At 37.3% G+C, this 27,987-nt stretch overlaps 3 protein-coding genes across 3 annotated transcripts in view; 1 reads left to right on the top strand and 2 right to left on the bottom strand.

Annotated features, from left to right (window-relative positions):
- Positions 1-27,987, bottom strand: part of PGBD2 (piggyBac transposable element derived 2) — a 149,897-nt gene that overhangs the window by 99,315 nt on the left and 22,595 nt on the right. The window lies entirely within an intron of this gene.
- LOC122700026 (thymosin beta-4-like) lies at positions 18,390-18,980 on the bottom strand. The gene has a single exon (XM_043912549.1). The coding sequence runs from the start codon at positions 18,963-18,965 to the stop codon at positions 18,756-18,758; it is 210 nt and encodes a 69-aa protein (XP_043768484.1). The 5' UTR covers positions 18,966-18,980; the 3' UTR covers positions 18,390-18,755.
- On the top strand, positions 19,497-20,417 carry LOC122700022 (olfactory receptor 2M5-like). The gene has a single exon (XM_043912545.1). The coding sequence runs from the start codon at positions 19,497-19,499 to the stop codon at positions 20,415-20,417; it is 921 nt and encodes a 306-aa protein (XP_043768480.1).

Raw genomic sequence — 27,987 nt, 5'->3', positions numbered from 1 at the left:
AATATAAAATACGCAAGGTATTTACATTGTGAAGTAATAACAAAAATTTTAAAATTAACCAAGTGAACACATAACTCCCTTCATTACATAATGGGAGGGGAACAAAATGCATGATCATGTCAGTGGAGGTAGAAAATGATTTGACAACATTTAATATCTTTTCATGATTAAAAAAACACTCAATAAACTAGAATTAGAAAGAAACTACCTGAATATAATAAAGGCCGTATGTGAAAATCCCAGGGTGAACATCGTACACAATGGTGAGTCTAAACTTGTTTTTCTAAGATTAGGAACAAAACACTGATGTACACGCTCACCATTTTTTTCAACATAGTGATGAAAATCTGGACAGAGTAATTAGTCATAAATAAATAAACAAATGTATAGCTTTCAAATTGGGAAGGAAGAAGTAAACTCATCTCCATTCATGCCTAGAGACATTCCTTCAGCATTTGTTGTAAAGCTGGTTTGGTGGTGCTGAATTCTCTGGACTTTTCCTTGTCTTTAAAGTTTTTCATTTCTCCATCAAATGGGAGTCTTACTGGGTAGAGTATTCTTGGTTTTAGTTTTTTTCCCTTTCATCAGTTTAAATGTATCATGCTCATTCCTTCTGGCTTGCAGAGTTCCTGTTGAAAAATCAGGTGATAATCTTATGGCACTTCCATTATATGTTATTTGTCATTTTTCCGTTGATGCTTTAAATGTTTTATCTTTGTCTTTAATTTTCGTCAGTTTGAACACTATGTGTCTCAGTGTGTTCCTCTTTTTGTTTATCCTGCCTAAGATTCTCTGCTCTTCATGGACTTGGTTGACTGTCTCCCTCCCCATATTAAGGACATTTTCAGCTAGTATTTATTCAAATATTTTCTCAGGTCCTCTCCCTCTCTTCTCCTTCCAGGACCCTGGTAATGGAAATGTTGGTGCATTTAATGTTGTCCCAGAGGTCTCTTGGGCTGTCTTCATTTATTATCCTTTTCATTCTTTTTTCTATATTCTGTTTTGCAGCACTGATTTCCACCATCCTGTTTTCCAGGTCACTTATTCATTATTCTGCCTCAGTTATTCTGCTATTGGTTCCTTCCAGTGTATTATTCATCTTTGTTTGTTTGTTTTATAGTTAGAGGATGAAACTAAACTAATTTAGAGGGTGAAAATTACAAAACATTGCTGAAAATTACAAAATACTGTTGAAAGTATTCAGTTCAGTTCATTTCAGTCACTCAGTCATGTCTGACTCTTTGAAACCCCATGGACCACAGCAGGCCAGGCCTCCCTGTCCATCACCAACTCCTGAAGCTTGCTCAAATTCATGTCCATCGTGTCAGTGATGCCACCCAACCATCTCATCCTCTGTCATCCCCTTCTTCTCCTGCCAAGTATTAGGTTGGTGCAAAAATAATTGTGATTTTACATTGTTCAACATTGACATTTGACATTGGAATACATTCTTAAATAGGTGTAGTTATGTTACACATCATTTTAATGTGCATTTCTCACTTTATGTTTCTTGCAAATGGCATTATTTGATGTTTGTTGTTGTTGTTCAGTCACTCAGTTTTGTCTGACTCTTTGCAAACCCATGGACTGCAGCACACCAGGCTTCCCTCTCCTTCACTATCCCCCAGTTATTTTATATTTATTTTAGAATATAGAAATGATGGTAGGCAAAAAGCAAATTCAAGAAACTTTCTTATTCAAGTTCAAAATAGGTTGCAAAGCAACGTCCAACATCAACAATGCATTTGATCCAGAAACTACTAATGGATGTACAGTGCAGCGGTTATTCAAAAAGTTTTGCAAAGGAGATGAGAGCCTTGAAAATGAGGATAGTAGTGGCTGTCTTTGGAAGTTGACAATGACCAATTGAGAACAATTATCAAAGCCGATCCTATTACAACTACACAAGAAGTTGCCAAAGAACTCAATGTCAACCAATCTATAGTCATTTGATATTTGAAGCAAATTGGATAGGTGAAAAGGTTTGAAAAGTGGGTGCCTTGTGAGCTGACCGAAAATAAAAAACATCATCATTTTGAAATGTCATCTTCTCTTATTCTAGGCAGCAACAAAGAACCATTTCTTGATTGGATTGTTATGTGCAACAAAAAGTGGATTTTACATGACAACTGGCAACAACTAGCTCAGTGGCTGGACTGAGAAGAAGCTCCAAAGCACTTCCCAAAGCCAAAATTGCACTAAAAAAAGGTCATGGTTACTGTTTGGTGGTCTACTGCCTGTCTGATCCACTACAGCTTTTCTGAATCCTGGCAAAACCATTATATCTGAGAAGTATTTTCAGCAAATCAATGAGATGCACTGAAAACTGCAATGCCTGCAGCTGGCATTGTTCCAAAGAATGGGCCCAATTCTTCTCCATTACAATGCCCCACCATATGTTGCACAATCAACCCTTCAAAAGTTGAATAAATTGGGATAACAAAGCTTTGCCTCAACCACCATATTCACCTGACCTCTCACCAACTGACTGCCACTCCTTCAAGCATCTCAACTTTTGCAGGCAAAATGCTTCCACAACCAGCAGAAGGCAGAAAATACTTCCCAAGGATTTGTCAAATTGTGAAGCATAGATTTTTACGCTACAGGAATAAACAAACTTATTTCTCACTGGCAAAAAAGTGTTGAGTGTAACTGTTTCTATTTTGATTAGTAAAGATGTGTGTGATTTTTAAAATTCATAGTCTGGAACCACAGTTACTTTTGTACCAATCTAAATAAATAATGACCCAAATAAAGGAAAGATATGCCATGTTTACAGATTGAAAGATTTAACATTGCTAAGATATCAAGACTATACAAAGTGATCTATGGATACAACACAATTTCTTTCAGAATCCCAATGGTATTTTTGAAGATTTTTTTAAAACCTATCCTAAAATTCATACGAAATGTCAAGGGACACTCAATAGTCAAAATCTTAAAAAGGAGCAAACTTGGATGCCACACACTTTCTGATTTCAAGATATATTACAAAATTGTTGTTCAATCGCTAAGTCATGTCTGACCCTTTGCAACCCCATTCACCTGCTTCTCTTTTTGCTCTCCATCTTTCCCAGTATCAGGATCTATTTCCAATGAATTGGTTCTTCCCATCAGGTGGTCAAAGTATTGGAGCTTCAGCTTCAGCATCAGTCCTTTAAATGAATATTCAGAGTTGACTTTCTTTAAGATTGAGTGGCTTGATCTTGCTGTCCAAGGAACTCTCAAGAGTATTCTCCAGCACCACAGTTAGAAAGTATCAGATCTTTGGTACTCAGCCTTCTTTATGATCAAACTCTCACATCTATACATGACTACCAGAAAAACCATAGCTTTGACTATACAGACCTTTGTCGACAAAGTGATGTATCTGATTTTTAATACACTATGTTTGTCATAGCTTTTCTTTTAAGGAGCAAGTGTCTTTTAATGTTGTGGCAGCAGTCATTGTCCACAATGATTTTGGAGACAAGAAAATGAAATCTGACACTGTTTTTACTTTTTCCCCATCTATTTGCCTTGAAGTGATGGGACTGGATGCCATGATCTTAGTTTTTTGAATGTTCAGTTTTAAGCCAACTTTTTCACTCTCCTCTTTCAACTTCATCAAGAGGCTCTTTAGTTCCTCTTCACTTTCTTCCATTAAAGTGGTGTCATATCCATATCTGAGATTGTTGATATTTTTCCCAGCAATCTTGATTCCAGCTTGTGAGTCATCCAGCCCAGTATTTTGTATGATGTACTCTGCATGTAAGTTAAATAAACAGGGTGACAATATACAGCTTTGACATACTCCTTTCCAAATTTTGAACTGGTCCATCGTTCAATGTCCAGTTCTAACTGTTGCTTCTTCGCCTGCATACAGATATCTCAGAGGTGACAAGAATACATAGAAGAACTGTACAAAAAACCTGGTAATGACCCAGATAACCATGATGTGATGGTGTGGTCACTGATCTAGAGCAAGACAATCTGGAGTGTGAAGTCAAGTAATTCTTAGGAAGCACTGCTACTAACAAAACTAATGGAGGTAATGGAATTTTAGCTGAGCTAATTCAAATCCTAAAATGATGCTGTTGAAGGGTCATACTAGATGCTGGGAAAGATTGAAGGCAGGAGGAGAAGGGGATGACAGAGGATGAGATGGTTGGATGGCAACAACGACTCAATGGACATGGGTTTGGGTGGACTCTGGGAGTTGGTGATGGACAGGGAGGCCTGGCATGCTGCAGTTCATGGGGTCACAGACTCGGACATGACTGAGCGACTGAACTGAACTGAACTAAATATGCCAGCAAATTTGGACAATCCAGCAGTGGCCACAGGACTGGAAAAGGTCAATTTTCATTCCAATCCCAAAGAAGGGCAATGCCAAAGAATGTTCAAATTGCTGTACAATTTCATCCATTTCACGTGTTAGCAAGATTATGCTCAAAATCCTTCAAGCTAGGCATCAGCAGTACATATGTGAACTGAGAACTTCCAGATGTTCAAGCTGGATTTAGAAAAGGCAGAGGAACCAGAGATCAAATTACCAACATCTTCTGGATCACAAGGGAATTCCAAAAAAATCTACTTCTGCTCCCTATTACAAAGTTACAGAAATCAAAATATTGCAGTATTAAATACAGACAGACATGTATACCAATGGAATAGAATACTGTGCAACAAGCCCAGGCATTTATGATCTTTGACAAGGATGATAAGACCATTCAATAGATTTTAAAAAATCTATTCAGGTAATGGTGTGGGTAAAACTGGAAATCTACATTAAAAAAAAAATGCAGTTGAACTCTTATATTACACTATATACAATAATTAACTCAAAACAAGTTAAAGACCTAAATGTAACACTGAAAAAAAATAGTAAAACTCTTAGAAAAACATATTGGAGCATCTTGATGACACTGGACTTGTCAAGGATATAATGGATGTGACACTAAAAGCAAGGAAACAAAAGGAAAAATAGAGAAATTGAACTACATTAACCTGTACCTTTCCATGCATCAGAAGAGAAAGCAACCAATGAAATGAGAGCATATATTTGCAAATCATATAACTGCTGCGACTCAACAATAATAAAAAACAAATAACAATTTAAAAGTAGCTAAAAGACTTGACTAGACTGTTCTTCAAAAATGATATACAAATCACATACAAGCATGTGAAAAAATGCTGAATATCATTAATCATTAAAGAAATGAAAATCAAAACCACAATGAGATATCATTTCACACCCATTAGGATCCTTACCAATACAAATGAAAACAAGAAAAATCAGAAGTATTGATGAGGATGTGGAGAAACTGGAACACACGTGTATGGTGGTGAGATTGCAAAAAGGTCTAATTGCTATGTTAACAGTATTGTGGTTCCTCAAAAAATTGAAAATATGCCTACAACTTGTTGTTGTCTAATTGCAAAGTCATGTCTGACTCTTTGCGACTCCATGGACGGCAGCATACCAGGCTCTTCCGTCCTCCACTATCTCCCAGAGTTGGCTCAAATTCATGTCCACTGAGTCAGTGATGCCATCCAAACATCTCATCCTCTGCCACCCCTTCTTCTTTTCCATTCAGTCTTTCCCAGTATCAGAGTGTTTTCCAATGAGTCAGCTCTTTGCATCAAGTGGCCAAAATGTTGGAGCTACAGCTTCAGCATCAGTCATTCCAATGTATATTCAGGGTTGATTTCCTTTAGGATTGACTGGTTTTATTTCTTTGCTGTCCAAGGGACTCTCAAGAGTCTTTTTCAACACCACAATTCGAAAGCATCATTTCTTTGGTACTCAGTCTTCTTTATGGTCCAACTCTCACGTCTGTACATGACTACTGGAAAAACCATAGCTTTGACTAGATGGACCTTGGTTGGCAAAGTAATGTCTCCGTTTTTTAATATGCTGTCTAGGTGGGTCATAGCTTTTCTTCCAAGGAGCAAGCATCTTTTAATTTCATGGCTACAGTCACCATCTGCAATGATTCTGGAGCCCCCAAAAATAAAGTCAGCCACTGTTTCCACTGTCTCCCCATCTATTTGCCATGAGGTGATGGGACCAGATGCCATGATCTTAGTTTTCTGAATGTTGAGCTTTAAGCCAACTTTTCCACTCTCCTCTTTCACTTTCTTCAAGAGGCTCTTTAGTTCTTCTTCACTTTCTGCCATAAAGGTGGTGTCATCTGCATATCTGAGGTTATTGATATTTCTCCCGGCAACCTTGATTCCAGCTTGTGCTTCATCCAGCTCAGCGTTTCTCATGATGTACTCTGCATATAAGTTAAATAAGCAGGATGACAATATACAGCCTTGACGTACTCCTTTTCCTATTTGGAACCAGTCTGTTGTTTCATGTCCAGTTGTAACTGTTGCTTCCTGACCTGCATACAGGTTTCTCAAGAGGCAGGTCAGGTGGTCTGGTATTCCCATCTCTTTCAGAATTTTCCACAGTTTATTGTGATCCACAGTCAAAGGCTTTGGCATAGTCAATAAAGCAGATATAGATGATTTTCTGGAACTCTCTTGCTTTTTCGATGATCCAGAGAATGTTGGCAATTTGATCTCTGGTTCCTCTGCCTTTTCTAAAACCAGCTTGGACATCTGGAAGTTCACGGTTCACATATTGCTGAAGCCTGGCTTGGAGAATTTTGAGCATTACTTTACTAGCATGTGAGATGAGTGCAATTGTGTGGCAGTTTGAGCATTCTTTGGCATTGCCTTTCTTTGGGATTGGACTGAAAACTGATCTTTTCCAGTCCTGTGGCCACTGCTGAGTTTTCCAAATTTGCTGACATAGTGAGTGCAGCCCTTTCACAGCTTCATCTTTTAGGATTTGAAATAGCTCAACTGGAATTCCATCACCTCCACTAGCTTTATTTGTAGTGATGCTTCCTAAGGCCCATTTGACTTCACATTCCAGGATGTCTGGCTTATCATTGTTATTATGAGATCCTAAGTATGATCTCACTTATATGTAAAACTTGAGAAAGCCAAACACTTAGAAAGAGATTAGATTAGTAATTTCCAGGGATTGTGGAAAAAAGAGGCTTCCCTGGTAAAGAAGCTGGGAAAGAAACCGCCTGCAATGCAGGGGACTCTGGTTTGATCCCAGGGTTGGGAAGATCCCTTGGAGAAGGCATAGGCTACCACTTCAGTATTCTTGCCTGGAGAATTCCATGGATTGAGGAGCCTGGCAGGCTAACATTCCATGCGGTCGCAAAGAGTCAGACACGACTGAGTAATTTTCACTGTGGGGAGGAGAAAAGGGGAAGTGCTGGCCCAAAGACTTCAAAGTTTCAGCTAGGCAAAATATATAATTTCTGCAGACCTAATATATAATATAGGGTCTTTGACTAACAATGTTGTTATATACTTTAAATTTTATAAAAGTGCAAATATTATGCCAATTGCTCTTACCACGAAAGGACAGCCAACAAACTAAAAATGCAAGAAGGAAGAAACAGTTGTAAATGATGGATAAACTTTATGACGTTGATAGTGATGATGATTTCATGGGTATATACTTTTCACCAAAACATAAGGCTGCAAACATCAAGTACCTACAGTACTGTGTATGTCAATAATACCTCAATAAAATAGTTTGAAAAAAAATGAATACTGCCAGTATTCCTCTGAACTTACAAAAATTTGTTGGATAAGTCAGTTATTACTATAAAATTTTCAGGGGCAACCATATATCTTGGTGTGTGCAGTCCTACTTTAAAATTAACTTTAAAGTCCATTTTTAAATGTTATTCTAAATTTTATGTATGTTTTCTTTCACATGTTTTCTTTTCACATAACATCATCATGATTTGAGGACTTGAGTCTGTTATTTATCATGTTTATTACTCTTAGGCATATCAGAGTACAAGTAATGTCTGTCCACTTTTTCTCCTAGAGCTAGTAAACAGGCACAGAACAAGACCAATACAATAACATTTACCCTGCCATTGATCTTATGCAAGGCCTCCAAAGTCAGTAAAGATAGATTTTTCTCAGCCTTCCACCTATTAATATGTGTAAATTTTCCTTATTATCTAGCCTGTTTTTAATTACTAGCATATTTTCCCTGTGCAATAATTTTGTCACTTTCTACTTTTTTGACCAATAAACAGTTTTAAACCAAGAAAAAAGAGAGAGAGACTAACAGTTTGCCAAGTACTGTGTACAATTTTACAGTCCCCCTCAGCAGAACATGAGAGTCCAAGTCTTTCATGTCATCTTTGTATGGTCCACCTTTCCAATTTTAATTTTCCACTAGATGTGCGTTATTGGAATTCAATTATGATTTACATTTGTTGAGGTTATTAAATTTTTTATTATGGTAAAATATATACACAACATAAAATTTACCATTTTGAATATTTTTAATTGCATGATTCAGTGGCATTATGTATATTTATATTGCTCTGCAACCTTCACTACCACCTAATTCCAGAAATATTTTCATCCTGCAAACTAAAACTCTGTATCCATGAAATAATAATGCTCCATTTCCCCTGCCCCTAGCCATTGGTAAGCATCATTCTACTTTCCAACTCTATAAATCGTACTATTCTATGTACCTCACACAAGTGGGATCATACAGTATTTGTACTTTTGTAATTGATTTGCTTCACATAGCATAATATCATCAAGGTTTATCTGACTTGTAGCATGGATCAGAATTTCCTCTTTTTAAGCTGAATAAACATCCCATTCAGCTATTCATGGTCACTTGCATTGCTGCTACCTTTTGGATATCATAAATAATCCTGCTATGAACATAGGTGTATAAATATTTGTTTAAATTCTAATTTATATTTTCTTAATGACTACTTATATTGGTCCTCTTTTCATGTGCTTATTTATCATGGGTATATTCGTTGGTGTGGTATATGTTCATACCAGTTTCATATTTTTAATTAGGCTTTTGTTTTCTTATTGTTAAGGCTGCAAAGCTCTTTATACAGTCATATGTGATTTGCAAAGAGCAGAAGGTAAGTTTGATGAAGTTCAATTAATCAATTTGTTCTTTTATGGTTTTTGCTTTTGGTGTCATATCTACAAAATCCTTGCCCATCTCAATGTGAAAAATATTTTCTCCTATGAATTCATCTAGAAGTATTATAGGTTTAGGTTTTACATTTAGAGATAATTTTAATATGGTTAATTTTGTATATTATTTGTAATAATAACAATGTAAATTATTTTCTATATAAATACCCAACTGTTGTAGCACCTTATCCAATGACTTCCCTTTGAGCTTTTGTTAAATTCATCTGTCTCTTTATGTCCAATCTGAATGCCTTTGTTCCCTTTTTTTGCTGGATTGCATTGCCAGTGCCTCCAGTACAATGCTGAATACAAGTGTCAGGAGCAGATAATCTTATTTCTGATCTTAGTGAGAAAGTAGTCTTTCTTTCATCATTATGTGTGATATTAGTTGTAGGTTTTTCACAAATTTTCATTATTAGTTTGAGGAAGTTCTCTTTTATTTTCAGCCTAGGGAGAGTGTTGTTGTTGTTGTTTTTTTTTTTAATTCAGAAATGGATGTTGGATTTTGTCAAATGCTTTGTGTGTCTACGGATAAAATCATGCTTGTCTTTCTTTCATATTAACTCTGTTGTTCATGATATATTTTCTTTTTTATATAGTGCTGGATGTGATTTTCTAAAGTTGTAGAAATTCTGTATTTATGTTCATGAGAGATATTAATCTACATATATAATTTTTATAATATCTTTGGTGTTGGTATCAGGATAAAACTAGGCTCATAGAATGCTTTAGGAACAAGTCCATCTTTTAAAATTTTCTGAAGGAGTTTATATAGAATTCATATAATTTCTTCATTAGTAATTTGTTAGAATTTAATAGTGATATTATCATGAACTAAATTTTTCTTAGCTGGAATACTTTTAACTAGAAATTTAGTTTCTTCACAATCAAAGGGCACAGAGTGACTAGATGGAAAAGACCCAACTAAATGCTGACTAAAAAGGTCACAATTCACTAAAGACAAATATAGGCTCAAAGTGAAGGGATGAAATAAGATATTTCATGCAAGTAGCAAACAAAATAAGGTGGGAGTAGCCACACTTACATCAGACAAAATAGACTTCAAGCTGAAAATAGTAACATGAGAGAAAGAAAGAAGATCACTGTATAGTCAATACATCAAGAAGATGCAACAATCATATACACACCCAACATCAGAGCACCTAAATATATTAAACAAATGCTACAGATCTAAAAGCAGAAATAGGCAACAATATAATAATAATAAATAATTATTGATTATTAATTGCTATTATTGATTATTATTATTAAAAGTGAACTTCAATAATCCACTTTTCAGAATAGGTAGGTCATCCTGATAGAAAATTAGTAGGAAAATATTGGAATTCAACCACAGCTTAGACCAAATGTATTTAACAGACCTTTATAGGACATTCCATCCAATAGCATCAGATTACACATTCTTCTAAGTACACCAGAATAAATCATATTCTAGGCCACAAAAAAAGCCTTAGCAAATTTTAGAAAACTGAAATCATACCAAGTATCTTTTCCAACAACAATGGTATGTAGGCAGAAATCAATAAGAAGAGAAAAGCTGGAAATTGTACAACATGGAAACTAAACAAATACTCTTGAACAAACCAATGGATCAAAAAAGAAATCAAAGGAGAAAGTATAAAATATTATTAAATAAATGAAAATGGAAGCACAACACACCAAAAGCTTTGAGATGCTGCAAAAGCAATTCTTAGAAGGAAGTTTATCTATAAACGTATATATTAAGAAAAAATATATGTCAAATAAAAAAACCAAACTTTAGGCCTTAAGGAGCTAAAAAAAAAAACAAATTAAGCCCAAATTTAGCAAAAGGGCAGAAGGAAAGATCAGAGCAGAAATAAATAGTACAAAGATCAGAAAAATAATACAAAAGATCAATGAAGCTAATAGCTGGCATAAAAAAAAGATTAAAAAAAGAAACTTTTAGCTAGACAATGAAGAAAAGGAAAATACCTAAAAAAAATAAAATCAAAAATAACAAAGGGAGATGTTACCTTTGATAACACAAAAATACAAATGATCCTGAGTCACCTATGAGCATTTATAGGCCAAGAAATTGAACAACTTATAAGAAACTTATAAATTTCCAGAAATGTACAATCTACCAAGACTGAATCAAGTAGAGATACAAAATCAGAACAAACCCCAGTAATGTGAAAGGAGATTGAATCAGTAATCAAAAACCTCCCAACACAGACAAGCCCAGAACCATATGCTTTCATTGGTTAACTCTACCAAAGCAGTAAAAAACAATTAAAGTCAGTTCTTTCCAAACTTTTCCAAAAAACTGAATTGTAGGAAACTCTCATACTCATTTTTCAATACCAGAGTTACCCTGAAATCAAAATCAAATATGATACTACAAAAAAGAAAATTACAAACCAATATCCCTGATGAATACAGGTGTAAAAATTCAGCAAAATACTAGTAAAACAAATTCAACAGCACATTAAAAGGATCACACTCAATGATCAAATACTATTGAACCTTGGGATTCAAGGATGGTTCAACAGAAACATGTAAATAAATGTGATATACCACATTAATGAATGAAAGATAGAAATATTAGAATCATCTTAGTAGGTGCAGAAAATCATTTTACAAAATGCAACATATTTTTTTCACAGAAAAAATCTTCAACAATTTAGGTACAGAAAGAATATACCTCAGTATAATAAAGGCTATAAAACACAAATTCATAGCTAACATTATACTCAATGGTGAAAGTTTCAAAGTTTTTCCTTTAAGACCAGGAATAAGATAAATGTGCCTAATCTCACCAATTTTATTCAACATAGTACTGCAAGTCCTAGCCAGAGTAGTTACAAAAGATAAAGAAATAAAAGTCATCCAAATCAGAAAGACAGAAGTATTTGCAGGAGATAGGATATACATTGAAAATCCTAAAGACTTAACCAAAAAACTCTTGTAATTAGTTAACAATTCAGTAAAGTTGCAAGATACAAGATCAACCAACAGAAATTCATTGCTAATATTTATAAACACTAACAGTAAAGCACTGGATAAAGAAACAAGGAAGACCATCCCATTCACAATAGAACACAAAAGGATATACTACTAGGAATAAATTTAAACAAAATGTGAATGATCTATACAACCAAAATGGCAAGAATTTGATAAAAGAAACTGAAGAAGACACAAACAAATGCAAAAATATCTTGTGCTCATGGGTTAGAAAAATTAATATTATTAAAATATTCAGAGTACCCAGAGCCATCTATACATTCAAGAAGATCATAACTCAAAAAGACACATGTACCCAAATGTTCATTGCAGCACTATTTACAACAGCCAGGACATGGAAGAAATCTAGATGTCTAGCAATAGATGAATGGATAAAGAAGATGTGTTATATACAATATATATACAATGGAATATTACTCAGCCATGAAAAGGAATGAAATTGTCAGTTAAAGTGATATGAATGAACCTAGAGTCTGTCATACAGCATGAAGTAAGTCAGAAAGAGAAAAATAAGTATCATATATTAATGTTTATATATGGAATCTAGAAAATGGTACTCATGAATCCACTTGCAGGGCAGGAATAGAGGCACAGATGAGAGAGCAGACTTGTGGATATGGAGGGAGAAGGAGAGAGGGAGGCTTGAGGAAGATCTGAGAAGAATTGAGAAAGCAGCACTGACATGCATACACTACCATGTGTAAAATAGATAATAGCCCCGGGAGCTCAGCTTGGTGAGCTGTGATGACCTAGAGGGTGAAATGGGAGGATGGGAGGAGGCTCAAGAGGGAGGGATATACGCATGCATATGGCCAATTCACAATGCTGTACAGTGGAAACTAACACAATATTATAAAGCAACTATATTCCAATAAAGCACAAACAAAGAACAACTTGGCCCCTGGAAAAGGAAAAAAAAATTCAATAGAATTTTTACAGAAATAGAAAAAAATAATCTTCAAAAAGGCACTGAACAACCAATGTTTCTGAGAAATGGCTCACCTCCCTGATTTCAAAGTTATGCTTCATAGCTATAGCAATAAAAGTGGTATGATGTTAATATTAAAATAGATATATACACCATAAAGCAAAATAAAGAGCCCGAAATTAAACATATGCATAAACAGTCAATTATTTGACAAGGAAGTCAAGTTCCCTTATTTATGATGATAACACATTGTCTCAACCTCACATTGTCCTCTTGAGAACTGTATGAGGCAAGGTAAACAAAATTATTTATGTCAAATCTAAACTCCAGATACAACTTGCTGTTTCAACTTCAAAGCAGAAACATGCAAATCTCAGTAACACACTCCTCCCACCACTCCCATGCACAGCTCATTCTGATCAGAGACCAGAGCAGGCACCAGGGCAACAGAAGTGTCTACAGAGATCCAAGGAATCTGCTTGTACTGGGTCCTTTGGGAAAGGACGACATAGAAAGGGCAGAGAATGGTTCCTCATGTTACAGAGAAACAGAGAACTCCTGTTCCCAGCTCCCATAACTGGCTGAAATGAAAAATCGGGGGAACTTCCTGAGCATAAGAAACCTATCTTTGTAACAATTTCTGGATTTTCCTGTATGGATGACAACAAAAAATAGTTCTGTCTGTTTGGCTGGATTAGCCCAGGAAAATGGTCAAAAGCAAAGAAATAAATACATTGTCAAACTGCGCAATTATGGATTCAACTAGAAAATTATGGTGAGGAAGAAAAGGAAAATGGTCTACTTTATGACATAACATTTACCTTGCTTGTATTTATCATATGTCATAAGAAGTTTCATCTCGAATGATTCAGAGTCTAATCTTTTGATAAACCATTTCACAAATTCAAAGTTCCACATAGATTCAACAAATGTATTTTGTGAGTTGCCTGTTAAAACACTGCCTTTAAACCAGAAAATAGCTGTCTTCTTTTACCTAGTGATTGACTTGAAAGTGATATTAAAGAAATTTCACAGAAGTGATAAAATTTGGAATACTTAAGAAAATCTTCTCAGAAATAGCTGTGAATTGTAGGTTCCTCTAAGCATGTAATGTTCTATAAAGGAAAGAATGTTCCATCCATCAAGATTAGTTAGTCAATAACCAATAAACAACAAAGCCCCTCTCTCTATACCATGGACATATTTTCTTCTAAACTATATTTCCTCTCCTTCAGCAACCATCAGAGTAATTAGAATTTGATTTTGCTCTTAAAGGGAAGGTGAAATGGAAGAAACAGTGTGTGATCCTTAGGAGTGGTCCTGTAGGGAAGCATAGAAAAGAAAATTAACAAGGTTGACAGTTAACTAAGAAAAGAAAGTAGAGAGGAATAGTGAGTGGAAGAGTAAAATTTTAAATGAGAGAAAGGGAGATGGAGATGCTTTTTGGAGATTAAGTGTGTGACTTTAAGTGGCAGGTGGGCTTGAAGTCAATAGGTGTGTGGATAATGGAGAATAAGTAGATGAAGAGAAGAGATGCTGATTCCATTGCATGCATGCATGAAAGGGTGCTAGGAATGTCCCCACACTCTGCATTTCTGCTAATTGGTTCCTAAGGCCAGAATGACTCCTTTAAAGGTCCGTGTCTTTGATTCTTGAATTTATTTCCTGTGGAACTCAGTGCATTCTCATAGAGGATAGCCTGTTAGATCATGGGGCATGCATTTAGCAGATCCTTTGCTAAAGATATTTAATTAGAGAAAGGGTGTCAGAACAAGAGGGCATAAGTCCTTCCAGGATAAAAAGAAAGTAATTCACCAACAAGGCAACATTGGAAATGGGACGGATCTCGAGATGAATGTCCCATGTAATATCATCAACCAAAGGATTCACTGGCATGTGAACTCACTGGAGATGCTAAGGGTAAGGACATTCTACCCAGAGTAATTAACTTGTTTACTACTTTGCTCAGGGCTGCCAACTGTGGAAATCAAAGGTCTGAATCTACACATGTGACAATATAAGGGTTAAGACCCGGAAAAAGAGAAGTTGCAGAGCAGGCTATAATGCCTAATAACTTAGGTTTATATCAAGTAGCAGATTCAACCATAAAATGACTGATTTTTCTAATCTGGTTCTGCTTGTCACTTTGGACCACTTTGCAGTCCAACCAAAATGATTCATTTACCTAACAATTAAAAATAGAACAGTTATCAAAACAGTTAACCTGACAAGATATAGAAAATAACCCAAAATATATTGTCACATCTATTTGCAGATTTAAGGGTTAAATATGAATATCTTTTAAATGGGTGGGCTCAGGAAACTCAAACAGGGGCTCTGTATCAACCTAGAAGGGTCGGATGGAGAGGGAGATGGGAGGGAGGGTCAAAAGGGAAGGGGTATATGTATACCTATGGCTGATTTATGTTGAGGTTTGACAGAAAACAACAAAATTCTATAAAGCAATTATCCTTCAATAAAAAAATAAATAAATTTTAAAAAAAGGTTTTATGCATAAATGAAATTTATAAATTTATTCCCTGTGGAACTCAGTGTTCCATTTAATGTATAAAATTGAAATACATTAATATTAGGGTATGTTCTAGGTGGTAAAAATTCACACACAAACTATAACAAACTAATAATTTGGAAGTTAAAATTAGTTTTTTCAGAGCTTTCTAAACACTTTTTCACAATTCTTATCTATGAGAGTGAATTTTATGCTGATCTAGAGCATTATTGGTTGTTCTTTAAGGGTTCTAGAAGTAAAACAACTAATGTAGATAACTTTATTAAAAATCTTTTTATTTTATATTGAAGTATGCTGATTAACAATATTGTAATAGTTTCAAATGGACAGCAAAGGGACTCAGCCATACATATACATGTAGCTATTTTCCTCCAAATTTCCCTCCCATCCAGTCTGCCACATAACATTGAGCAGAGTTCCATGTGCTATACAATAGGTCCTTGTTGGTTGTCCATTTTATTTTTTAAATTTTTTAATTGGAGAAAAATTGCTTTATAATGTTGTGTGACTAGCTTATGAAATAATTTATAGTCAAGTCCTGATAGTAAAGAAAAGCAAAGTAATAGTAGAGTTGGGTAAATTTCTTTCCTTGTTGGGCTTCCCTAGTGGCTCAGACGGTAAAAAAAATCTTCCTGCAAGGCAGGAGATCTGGGTTTGATCACTGGGACATGAAGATACCCTAAAGGGAATGGCTATCCACTCCAGTATTCTTGCCTAGAGAATTCCATGGACTGAGGAGCCTGGTGGGCTGCAGTCCATGAGGTCACAAAGGTCACGACTGTGAGACTAACACTGAGAGACTAACACTTACTTTTCACTTCCTTCCTGGTTAACTAGCTGGTCGATTTGGAACTAATCATTTAACCCTTTCTGAACTGTAAATCCATCACTAAATCAAAGGTCTGAATCTACACATGTGACAATATAAGGGTTAAGACCCGGAAAAAGAGAAGTTGCAGAGCAGGCTATAATGCCTAATAACTTAGGTTTATATCAAGTAGCAGATTCAACCATAAAATGACTGATTTTTCTAATCTGATTCTGCTTGTCACTTTGGACCACTTTGCAGTCCAACCAAAATGATTCATTTACCTAACAATTAAAAATAGTTTTTAATTCTTCCAATAAGAATCTGAGTAAAGTTTGGCTGATGTCTTGCCTAAAGATCTCTGGGGATAAAAGTGAAGTAGATTTTTCTAAGACAAATTTTAACTTTAAAGGTCAAAGCTTCTGCAAATATACAATCAACTTGAAGAATCTTTGATATAGGTAACCTCAATCCTGCCTGGCATGCTGCAATGCATGGGGTTGCAAAGAGTTGGACACAACTGGGTGCTGAACTGAACTGAACCTCAACCCCAATGATCCTTGCCTGCCAATATTCATACCCTTATGTATTCTGTCTTTAACAAAGGGCTGGGCCTTTTTACTCATTACTTCTGATATTAGGTTACAAAAAGACTGTGATTTCCATCCTGCTCTCACTATCTTCCTTCTCCCTCCCCTCTTTCTTGAAGGAAACTACGATGATGTGAGCTGTCCCATGGAAAGGCAAGGAACTGAGAGAGGCTCCCAGCCAATAGCCAGCAAGGATTTGAGGCCATTGGTCCAAAAGCCCAGGAGGGCTGCACTGAACCCTGCCAATGACACCTGAGTGGGCTTGGAAGCAGATCTTCCCCCAGTGGAAAATTCAGATGTGATTATAGCACCAGCTAGTACTTTGATTATAGTCTTGTCAGAGATCTTTAGGCAAGACATCAGCCAAACTTTACTCAGATTCTTATTGGAAGAACTGTAAGGTAATAAATTTTTGTTGTTTTATCTTGGGATAATTATTATGCAGCAATAGTAATTAGCAATTACTAATACAGGCTCCAAAAAAAGAAAGAGCCAAGAACTGGGATCATGGATAGGGGAATGAGGAACTTCTCTCCTGAGTGACTAGATTCAATAAGCACTGATAGAACAGGTCAAGTAAAGTGGTAAAGGAATGTAATACAGTATTCCTGCTTTGAACCGGCTTATAGGCCTTGTACAAACACAAAGTAACTTAGAAGTGACAGGGACTGGCAGCTGTTTACCAAACCTATTCCTGTTCTGTCTATTCACTAAGCTAGAAACACTTCCCAGCCTCCCCTGGAATGTGACTAGATCCAAACATTAGGGGAGGCTCAGGCAGGGCAGTAGTTTCAGGCTTGATCCATTAACCTTTTCACATATTGCCTGCTACCTATTTGATACAGAGGAGCAGAACAACCTTAGAAATCAACATTGAAGGTGGTAAGGAATAAAAGCAGGAGCAGGTGAGCATGAGCCTCGGTCTGTGAAATGTCACTCAGAGGAGAGCCATCTACCTATCAACAATGTCTATTTTGGGCTTCATCTGATGAGAAATACACTTCTATTATCTTAATAAGCCACTGAGATTTGGCAGATTATCTGTTACATGAGCTAGCATTATACTATTAAATGTAGTACAGAACAATACAAGACTATATGTAATTAACATCCTTAATGAGGATTTGAAAGAGGTCTATAACTGAAAAATGCTGGGACATGATTTTTAGTCATTTCTCTTCAATGTTAAGTAGTGATATGACTTTGAAGCCCACTTTTCTGGGCTAGATAATATTTGAAACGGTTTCAAATGCCTTCCTTTCTAAATGTCTACCTTTGCAGAATGCTAAGTCTTAAATTTGATATTTCAGGTCAAAGACTGTGTGAGGTTACCCTTAGCCATCATACAATTCCTCTAGCATTTGAAAATGAAGCAATTTGCATCTCCATTGTACAGTGTATCATCTATACTCTTCCGTTATAACATCTTTCATCTATTTTTTTTTTTTTTTTTCAGGTTTTAAAACTTTTTATTTGCATATTAAAAAAATTGTGCATTCCAATAATTAAAATTTGAACAACAACAAAAAAAAATGGCACTCTGATTAAACTGCATTTTACAGCCCGCAGAACACCTTGGACCAGCTTTTTACTCTAGATTTCACTGTCGTCCCACCCAGCTTCCTCCTTCACCAACATGCAAGTTCTTTTCCTTCCCTGCCAGCCACATAGGCAGATGGGAGAGGCAGGCGCGGCCTACGTTGTCAGTAGTTCTCCATTCTTTGATGTGAAAAGGGGTAGCACAGTCATTTAAACTCGATCCAACCTCTTTGCATCTTACAAAGTTAAACAGCTAAAAGAAGTAAAATAAGAAGGCAATGCTTGTGGAATGTACAGTGCATACTGGCGGCGCACGCTTCATTACGACTCGCCTGCTTGCTTCTCCTGTTCAATCGTTTCTTTCGAAGGCAGTGGGTTTTTCTCTTGCGTTTCCGTTTTCTTCAATTTCGACTTATCGAACTTCTCAATCTCCGCCATATCGGGCTTGTCAGACATTGTTGCAGAGGGCGCGGAGCGAGCTGCGAGCGAGTGAAGTCTGGTCTGCGCTGTGGCTGCTGCCGAGTGCCTCATCTATTTTTCATATGTACCTTTCATTGGTCTTCTTCTTCAATAAGGCTAAAGGTCTTTGGCATCAGAGATTATACTTTATTCATCTTTACATTCTAAGACTTAGCATAGTGTCTGGTACAGAGTAAGATGGAAAAACAAGTGATTGAGTGAGGGTGGAACAAATGTCATAAAATGTCTCAGGGACTGAGACAGCATAAACAGGAGAGGGCAAATACATCTCTGAGTAATGAGGTGGGAAGGAGGGGAGATGGTAGTATTGGAATTTGAGTTACTATGTACTAGATGTGGGTTAAACATTAATTATTCCAGGTGGTGGCAATTTGTTCCATGAGTAAAGGAAATAGGTGGGGACTTGAGAGAGCCTACCTAACCAAAAAACTGGTCAAATTGCTGTTATCTGCATAAGCATCCTAGCCTGTTGATGCTTTATATAAGGATTAAAAAGGGAAGATCTTGGAGGACAGAATCCAGTAAATCATGAGTTCTACAACTCTTTCCCCTAGGGTTGATTAATTCTAACAAGGCAGAGACATGGACAAAAGAAATGAGTCTTCAAATACAGATTTAATCCTCCTGGGCCTCTTCCCTGATATGAATCATGTCAACTTCCTTCTCTGTGCCATTCTCCTGATCTACACCATGGCTCTCACTTCAAACTCCATTCTAATCCTCCTAATCTGGGTGGATTCTCACCTCCACACACCCATGTACTTCCTGCTCAGCCAACTGGCTCTCATGGACATGACATTAATCTCTAGCATCGTACCCAAGATGGCAACTGACTTCTTCTCAGGGAAGAGAAACATATCACGAGTGGCCTGTGGGACTCAGATCTTCTTCGTCCTGACTGTAGGAATTGCTGAGTGCACCCTCATCACCCTCATGTCCTATGACCGATATGTTGCCATCTGCAACCCTCTGAGATACACCCTCATCATGAGCCAGAAAGTCTGTCTGCAGATGGCTGCCATCTCCTGGGCTGGGGGCGCCCTTATATCACTTGCACACACGGCCTATGCCATGCATTTCCCCATCTGTGGTTCCAGAGAGATTTCCCATTTCCTCTGTGAGATCATGTCCATGCTAAAATTGGCCTGTGATGATGTCTCCGCCTATGAGAAGGCTTTGGTAGTGACAAGCATTGTGGTGCTCCTCATCCCCTTGTCCCTCATCATGTCCTCTTATGCTCTCATATTCCTTGCTGTCCTCCACATGAAATCTCCAGAGGGAAGGGACAAAGCTCTAGCCACTTGCTTTTCCCACTTAACTGTAGTGTGCCTCTATTATGGCCCTGCCATGGTGGTCTACATGAAGCCTAGTTCCTACCATAATCCCAGACTGGACCAAGTCCTCTTTGTGCTTGACCCTATTCTCACTCCGTTGCTAAATCCTCTGATTTATAGTCTTAGAAACAAAGAAGTGTTGGGGGCCCTAAGGAAGGTTCTAACTTGATGATACAGAGTCAAACTAAAGGAAGAAGATATGCCCACTGTAATCACTAACTTTAATACAGTCTAAACCTTCGATTGTGTGGATCACAATAAACTGTGGAAAATTCTGAAAGAGATGGGAATACCAGACCACCTGACCTGCCTCTTGAGAAACCTATATGCAGGTCAGGAAGCAATAGTTAGAACTGGACATGGAACAACAGACTGGTTCCAAATAGGAAAAGGAGTAGGTCAAGGCTGTATATTGTCATCCTGCTTATTTAACTTATATGTAGAGTACATCATGAGAAATGCTGGGCTGGATGAAGCACAAGCTGGAATCAAGATTGCCGGGAGAAATATCAATAACCTCAGATAAGCAGATGACACCATCCTTATGGCAGAAAGTGAAAAAGAACTAAAGAGCCTCTTGATGAAAGTGAAAGAAGAGAGCAAAAAAGTTGGCTTAAAGCACAACATTCAGAAAACTAAGATCATGGCATCTGGTCCCATCACTTCATGGGAAATAGATCAGCAAACAGTGGAAACAGTGTTGGACTTTATTTTTCTGGCCTCCAAAATCTATGCAGATGGTGATTGCAGCCACGAAATTAAAAGACGCTTACTCCTTGGAAGGAAGGTTATGACCAACCTAGACAGCATATTAAAAAGCAGAGACATTACTTTGCCAACAAAGGTCTGTCTAGTCAAGGCTATGGTTTTTCCAGTGGTCATGTATGGATGTGAGAGTTGCACTGTGCAGAAAGCTGAGTGCCGAAAAATTGATGCTTTTTACCTATGGTGTTGGAGAAGACTCTTGAGAGTCCCTTGGACTGCAAGGAGATCCAACCAGCCCATCCTAAAGGAGATCAGTCCTGGGTATTCATTGGAAGGACTGATGCTGAAGCTGAAACTCCAATACTGTGGCCACCTCATGCTAAGAGTTGACTCATTGGAAAAGACCCTGATGCTGGGAGGGATTGGGGGCAGGAAGAGAAGGGGATGACAGAGGATGAGATGGCTGGATGGCATCACCGACTCGATGGACATGAGTTTGAGTAAACTCCGAGTTGGTGATGGACAGGGAGGCCTGGCGTGCTGTGATTCATGGGGTCACAAAGAGTCGGACACGACTGAGCGACTGAACTGAACTGAACTGAAATAAATTAGATGCATGTTAAGAAGTATTACATTTCAAATTATCCATTCATCCACAAATATTTAATAATGGTCTCCATTTTAGGTACTTTTGGCATCATCTTTAGAATTGCTTTAGAATCACAGTGGAATTTCTCAGTTTTTTTTTTTTTTTCTATTTTTTGTGGTTTCACTTGTACTTCCCTGCTTTGAAACATTTTTACAGTATTCAGTTTCTATCTCGAAACTGTGAACTTCCACAAGTGTGGTGGCAGTAGGAAACTGATGATAAAACTCCACAGAAATTGGAGTTTTGGAAAACTGGAAAATTAGATCAACGATAGAACTTTATACCTCTGAGAAACATATAGGTCTCATTCAACCCCTTAAAGAAGCACACCTTGACATAAATCCAGAAATGTTACATGCCTGTATTCTCCATCTTCAAAAACATGCATGTATCCATTCACACACAAAATGACTATATATAAACCATTCTTGATACACAAAACTTTGCATTTCCAAAACCTTAATTAAGTATACTCAAGTTGAACTGTAACACTGCAACCAAACAAAGAATAGAATAAAGAGAGCCAAGATAACAGATTTTGATAATAATTTAAAAGCAACTGAGCACAAACCAGTGGATGAAATGTTTTCATTTTTTAGTCAATCAAGTAGTTCATTTGAATACAACTAACTTATTTAAATATGTAAAAGTATAATAGTCCAAAGCATCTCAACCTTAATTATTTAGAGAGCCATAAGGTCAATTAGAAAGAAAAGGAAATGCAATATAAATAAGAATGTGCAATGACTTGAGTTCAAAGATACCTGTGTAACTCAAGCCTAATGTAGGAAACAAGAACTAACTGCAAACCAGAAATATCTTGAGGATACATGGATAAAACCCATTGATCTACTGAGTTGATCATAAGCAGCATAATCAATACTTGAACCATTTAAGAATTATGATTTGGACAATAAAGAAAGCTGAGTGCCGAAGAATTGATGATTTTGAACTGTGATGTTGCAGAAGACTCTTGAGAGTCCCTTAGACTGCAAGGATATCAAACCAGTCAATCCTAAATGAAATCAGTCCTGAATATTCATTGGAAGGACTGATGCTGAAGCTCCAGTACTTTGGCCACCTGATGCGAAGAACTGACTCACTGGAAAAGACCCTATGCTGGGAAAGACTGAAAGCAGGAGGAGAAGGGGATGACAGAGGATGAGATGGTTGGATGACATCGCCGACTTGATGGACATGAATTTGAGCAAGCTTTGGGAGTTGGTGATGGACAGGGTATATCTCTCTTTTTCTCCCTTGCTTTTTGCTTCTCTTCTTTTCACAGCTATTTGTAAGGCCTCCTCAGACAGTCTTTTTGCTTTTTTGCATTTCTTTTTCTTGGGGATGATCTTGATTCCTGTCTCCTGTACAATGTCATGAACCTCCGTCCATAGTTGATCAGGCACTCTGTCTATCAGATATAGTCCCTTAAATCTATTTCTCACTTCATTTGAATGCAGAGTTCCAGAGAAGAAAGCCTTCCTCAGCGATCAATGCAAAGAAATAGAGGAAAACAATAGAATGGGAAAGACTAGAGATCTCTTCAAGAAAAGATACCAAGGGAACATTTCATGCAAAGATGGGCACAATAAAGGACAGAAATGGTATGGACCTGGCAGAAGCAGAAGATATTAAGAAGAGGTGGCAAGACTACACAGAAGAACAGTATAAGAAAGATCTTCATGACTCAGATAATCATGATGGTGAGATCACTCACACTCACCTAGAGCCAGACATCCTGGAATGTGAAGTCAAGTGGGCCTTAGGAAGCAACACTATGAACAAAGCTAGTGGAGGTGATGGAATTCCAGTTGAGCTATTTCAAATCCTAAAAGATGATGCTGTGAAAGTGCTGCACTCAACATGTCAGCAAATTTGGAAAACTCAGCAGTGGCCACAGGACTGGAAAAGATCAGTTTTCAGTCCAATCCCAAAGAAAGGCAATGCAAAGAATGCTCAAACTACCACACAATTGTACTTATCTCACACGCTAGTAACGTAATGTTCAAAATTCTCCAAGCCAGGCTTCAGCAATATGTGAACCGGGAAATTCCAGATGTTAAAGCAGGTTTTAGAAAAGGCAGAGGAACCAGAGATCAAATTGCCAACATCTGATGGATTATCGAAAAAGCAAGAGAGTTCCAGAAAAACATCTATTTCTGCTTTATTGACTATGCCAAAGCCTTTGACTGTGGATCACAATAAACTGTGGAAAATTCTGAAAGAGATGGGAATACCAGACCACCTGACCTGCCTCTTGAGAATCCTGTATGCAGGTCAGGAAGCAACAGTTAGAACTGGACATGGAACAACAGACTGGTTCCAAATAGGAAAAGGAGTAGGTCAAGGCTGTATATTGTCATCCTGCTTATTTAACTTATATGCAGAGTACATCATGAGAAATGCTGGGCTGGAGGAAGCACAAGCTGGAATCAAGATTGCCGGGAGAAATATCAATAACCTCAGATATGCAGATGACACCATCCTTATGGCAGAAAGTGAAAAAGAACTAAAGAGCCTCTTGATGAAAGTGAAAGAAGAGAGCAAAAAAGTTGGCTTAAAGCACAACATTCAGAAAACTAAGATCATGCATCCAGTCCCATTACTTCATGGGAAATAGATCGGGAAACAGTGGAAACAGTGTTGGACTTTATTTTTCTGGGCTCCAAAATCACTGCAGATGGTGATTGCAGCCATGAAATTAAAAGACACTTACTCCTTGGACGGAAAGTTATGTCCAACCTAGACATCATATTAAAAAGCAGAGACATTACTTTGTCAACAAAGTTGTGTCTAGTCAAGGCTATGGTTTTTTCAGTAGTCATGTATGGATGTGAGAGATGGACTATAAAGAAAGCTGAGTGCCAAAGAATTGATGCTTTTGAACTGTGTTGTTGGAGAAGACTCTTGAGAGTCCCTTGGACTGCAAGGAGATCCAACCAGTCCATCCTAAAGGAGATCAGTCCTGAGTGTTCATTGGAAGGACTGATGTTGAAGCTGAAATTCCAATACTTTGGCCACCTGATGCGAAGAGCTGACTCATTTGAAAAGACCCTGATGCTGGGAAAGATTGAAGGCAGGAGGAGAAGGGGACAACAGAGGATGAGACGGTTGGATGGCATCACCGACTCAATGGACATGAGTTTGGGTAGACTCCGGGAGTTGGTGATGGACAGGGAGGCCTGGCGTGCTGCGGTTCATGGGGTCGCAAAGAGGGGGACATGACTGAGTGACTGAACTGAACCGAAGATTTATGAACGTTAACAACTGAACAAAAATAAAATATGATGTGCTAAGTGAGATCAATGACTCAAGAATATTTCATGGTTTAAAAATATCAGTCTCTTTAATGATAACTGAATGAACTATGCAAAGACCTGTTGACAGAGAAAGGACCAAATTATCTCAGTCCCTGAGCTATTACTTACAAATCAGTTCTTGTATGTCAAAGAAATTTAACACTCAGCACTTCAGTAAAATATCATACAATATTGAGAAGATGCCAAGAAATTCACACTTATCAAAACGAAACACTCTAAACTTTCTTAAGCCATGCCTCAGATTTACTGAATCAAACCAAGATCCCATATGGTCCATATTCCCCACAAAGCTTGAAAAGCACTGATCTGATCCCATTCCAATTTCACTGTTCATCCCTAATTGCATTGTCTTAGTTCAGAGTCTCATACTCTGTTCCTTTATTGTTTCAATAGCTTCATTACTGGTCTTCGTACCTCAGACTCTTCCCATCTCATACAACATCCATGCAGTTGCTAGAAGCAGATTTTCTAGTAGGTCAATATGTTCCTTCCATTTCCACACAATTAAAAAAAAAAAACAATAATAATGCCTACCTTATATTCAAACTCTTTAGAAATTATCTAACTGGACTCCAGACTTAATCTTGACTCCTTTCTTCCATTCCTTTCACATACTCACACTTCAACTTCATAGAATCATGTTTTTCTTCTCAGAATACTTCTTCCACTACTGGGAAAGTCAACATTTTTGTCCAAAATGGCCTTCTCATCTGTCCTAACCTTTAATTCATGGTGTGAACATAGAGTTTGGAGCAAAAAGTTAAGTTTAATCTTGACTTACCAGACATGGAACGTTGGACAATGTGCTCATGCATCAATTTTCTCATATATAGCACTGGAATTAGAATACCTGCCAGGGACCTAAAGAATTCACATGCCAATCAATACCTGGCCTGGAGCAGTGATTAAATATCTTTCATGTTCCTCATTTCCTGATTCAAATATCACCTGCTCTATGATCATTCTGCTTGATCCTCAATAAAGTCAGTCCCTTCCTCCCTTCTCTTTCCAGTATGCTTGTTCCCAGAGCTTTACATCTCTAACTCTGCACTTAAGAATGTGGGATGATTGTGATTTCTTTGTCTTGAAAGTGACTGATGCCTTCCTCCATTACTACTGTGCCTACTCAGGATCACACAGTCTAAACTGTCACAGGCAGCACAGTGACAATTCAGTATTCCCTTGACCATATGGTGATCAGAATTGGAGCATCACACAAAAGTATACAATGCATAATTTAGTTTCATTAAGGACATTCATGAGGTTAGGAATCTGTTTTTTTAAAAACAACTAACCAATCAAGAAAACTGTCTACAGAAATCCAAGAATTTGCAGGGAAAGGAAATATAGCATTTATTAAATGAAGAAAATAACCAAATTAGGATTTTGAACTTCTGGGTTTCCTTATTTTTCTTTCTTTTACATATGAAGTAAGTTTGTGTGGTTGGTCTCTATTTGCTCCCAAGGGCATATAAAAGTTACAACTATTACAAAGGATCTACCAATATAAATGACCTGAAGACCAACAGAAAAGATCTTTTACAACAAAAGATATAAAGAAAGAACCACAATGCAACAGGGAGGAGGGCCAGAGATGCAGAGTGGTCAGGACCAATAATCACAGATTGGTGATCCAAACAGAGGAGTATAATTAAAATTGTAGAGGTTTTCCATAAGGAATGAAGAGTGGATCCCCACATTGGGCTCCCTAGCCTGAAGGCCCTGTATTGGGATGATGAGCATTCAGAATATTTGCCTTTGAAGGCCAGTGGGGTTTATTTCTGGAGCACCAAAGGACTGAAGGAAACAGAGACTCCAGTCTTGAAGAGTGTACACACACACACACAAAGAGTGTACACAATATTTCATATACTTGGAGTCAAGAATAGAAGTAGTAATTTGAAACTTGCTTGGCTCAATCTCACTTGTTGATCATGCAGAGTGTCCCAGAAAGACAGGAGGTCATTGGGACTCACCTGGGGGACAAAGACACTGCAATATATATTTTAGGGAGCTCATTCCACCACGAGGACTCTGATGTAGCAAAGCACCATTTTGGACCCTCCTTTTCATTATTAGTCTTGGGACATGACCCCAAACACCAGCTGGTAGGCATCAGTCCTGAGATGCAATGGGCCATGCACCTAGCAAGGCAGGGAAACATTATCAGGCCAGATGCCTTTGGACCCACTGAACCACCAGCTGCCCCAGGACCCAATTCCAACCACTAGGGGACCCATGATCCAGCCCCACCTACCAGTGGCTAACTAGCACCAGCAGTCAACCATGTCAAGGAATGGCCCAGTCATCATAGAACAGCAAACCCTCAACATACTCGGGGCACCTTTCTTTCTCAAGGTTGATTTGGCTATTTGGGATGTTCTGTGGTTTCATACATGTTGTAAAATTATTCTACCGTTGTGGGAAATGCCTTTGGTATTTTGATAGGAATTGCATTAAATCTGTAGATTGCTTTAGATAACATGATCATTTTAACAATATTAATTCTTCCAGTAATACATGGAAAAAATAAGAATGAACCATTACTTAGTAGTCAGTTGAATCAGTAATTGAAAAATTTCCCACAAATAAAAGCCCAGGACCGGATGACTTCAGAGGTGAATTCTACCAAATACTTAGAGAGGAGTTAACACCTATCATTCTCAGATTTCAAAAACTGCAAAGGAATGATTGCTTTTGAACTCACTATATGAGATTAGATACTTAGTATCTTGATACTAAGATATCAGGAAAAAAGAAAATTAAGGCCAATGTCACTGATGCAAATGCAAAAATCCTCAACAAATAACAGCAGACTGCATCCAACAATATATTAAAAGGATCATATACCACAGTCAAGTGGGATTTTATCATAAGGATGCAAACAGTTTTCAATATCTGAAAATTAGTCAATGACAAGTTGACAAACTGAACCATAAAAACTATATGATCATCTCAATAGATGCAGAAAAGACTTTGGATAAAATTCAACATGTTTTTATGATAGAAACTCTTCAGAACGTTGGCACAGAAAGAACCTATCTCAACGTAATAAAGACCATATA

The sequence above is a fragment of the Cervus elaphus genome, chromosome 9 (assembly GCF_910594005.1).
Source record: "Cervus elaphus chromosome 9, mCerEla1.1, whole genome shotgun sequence".
NCBI lineage: Eukaryota > Metazoa > Chordata > Mammalia > Artiodactyla > Cervidae > Cervus > Cervus elaphus.
This window is presented reverse-complemented; position numbering and strand designations above follow the sequence as displayed.

Bases quoted from the DNA above. Each gene is read 5' to 3' on its own strand.
- LOC122700026 (XM_043912549.1), bottom strand. From the start codon at position 18,965: ATGAGGCACTCGGCAGCAGCCACAGCGCAGACCAGACTTCACTCGCTC.
- LOC122700022 (XM_043912545.1), top strand. From the start codon at position 19,497: ATGGACAAAAGAAATGAGTCTTCAAATACAGATTTAATCCTCCTGGGC.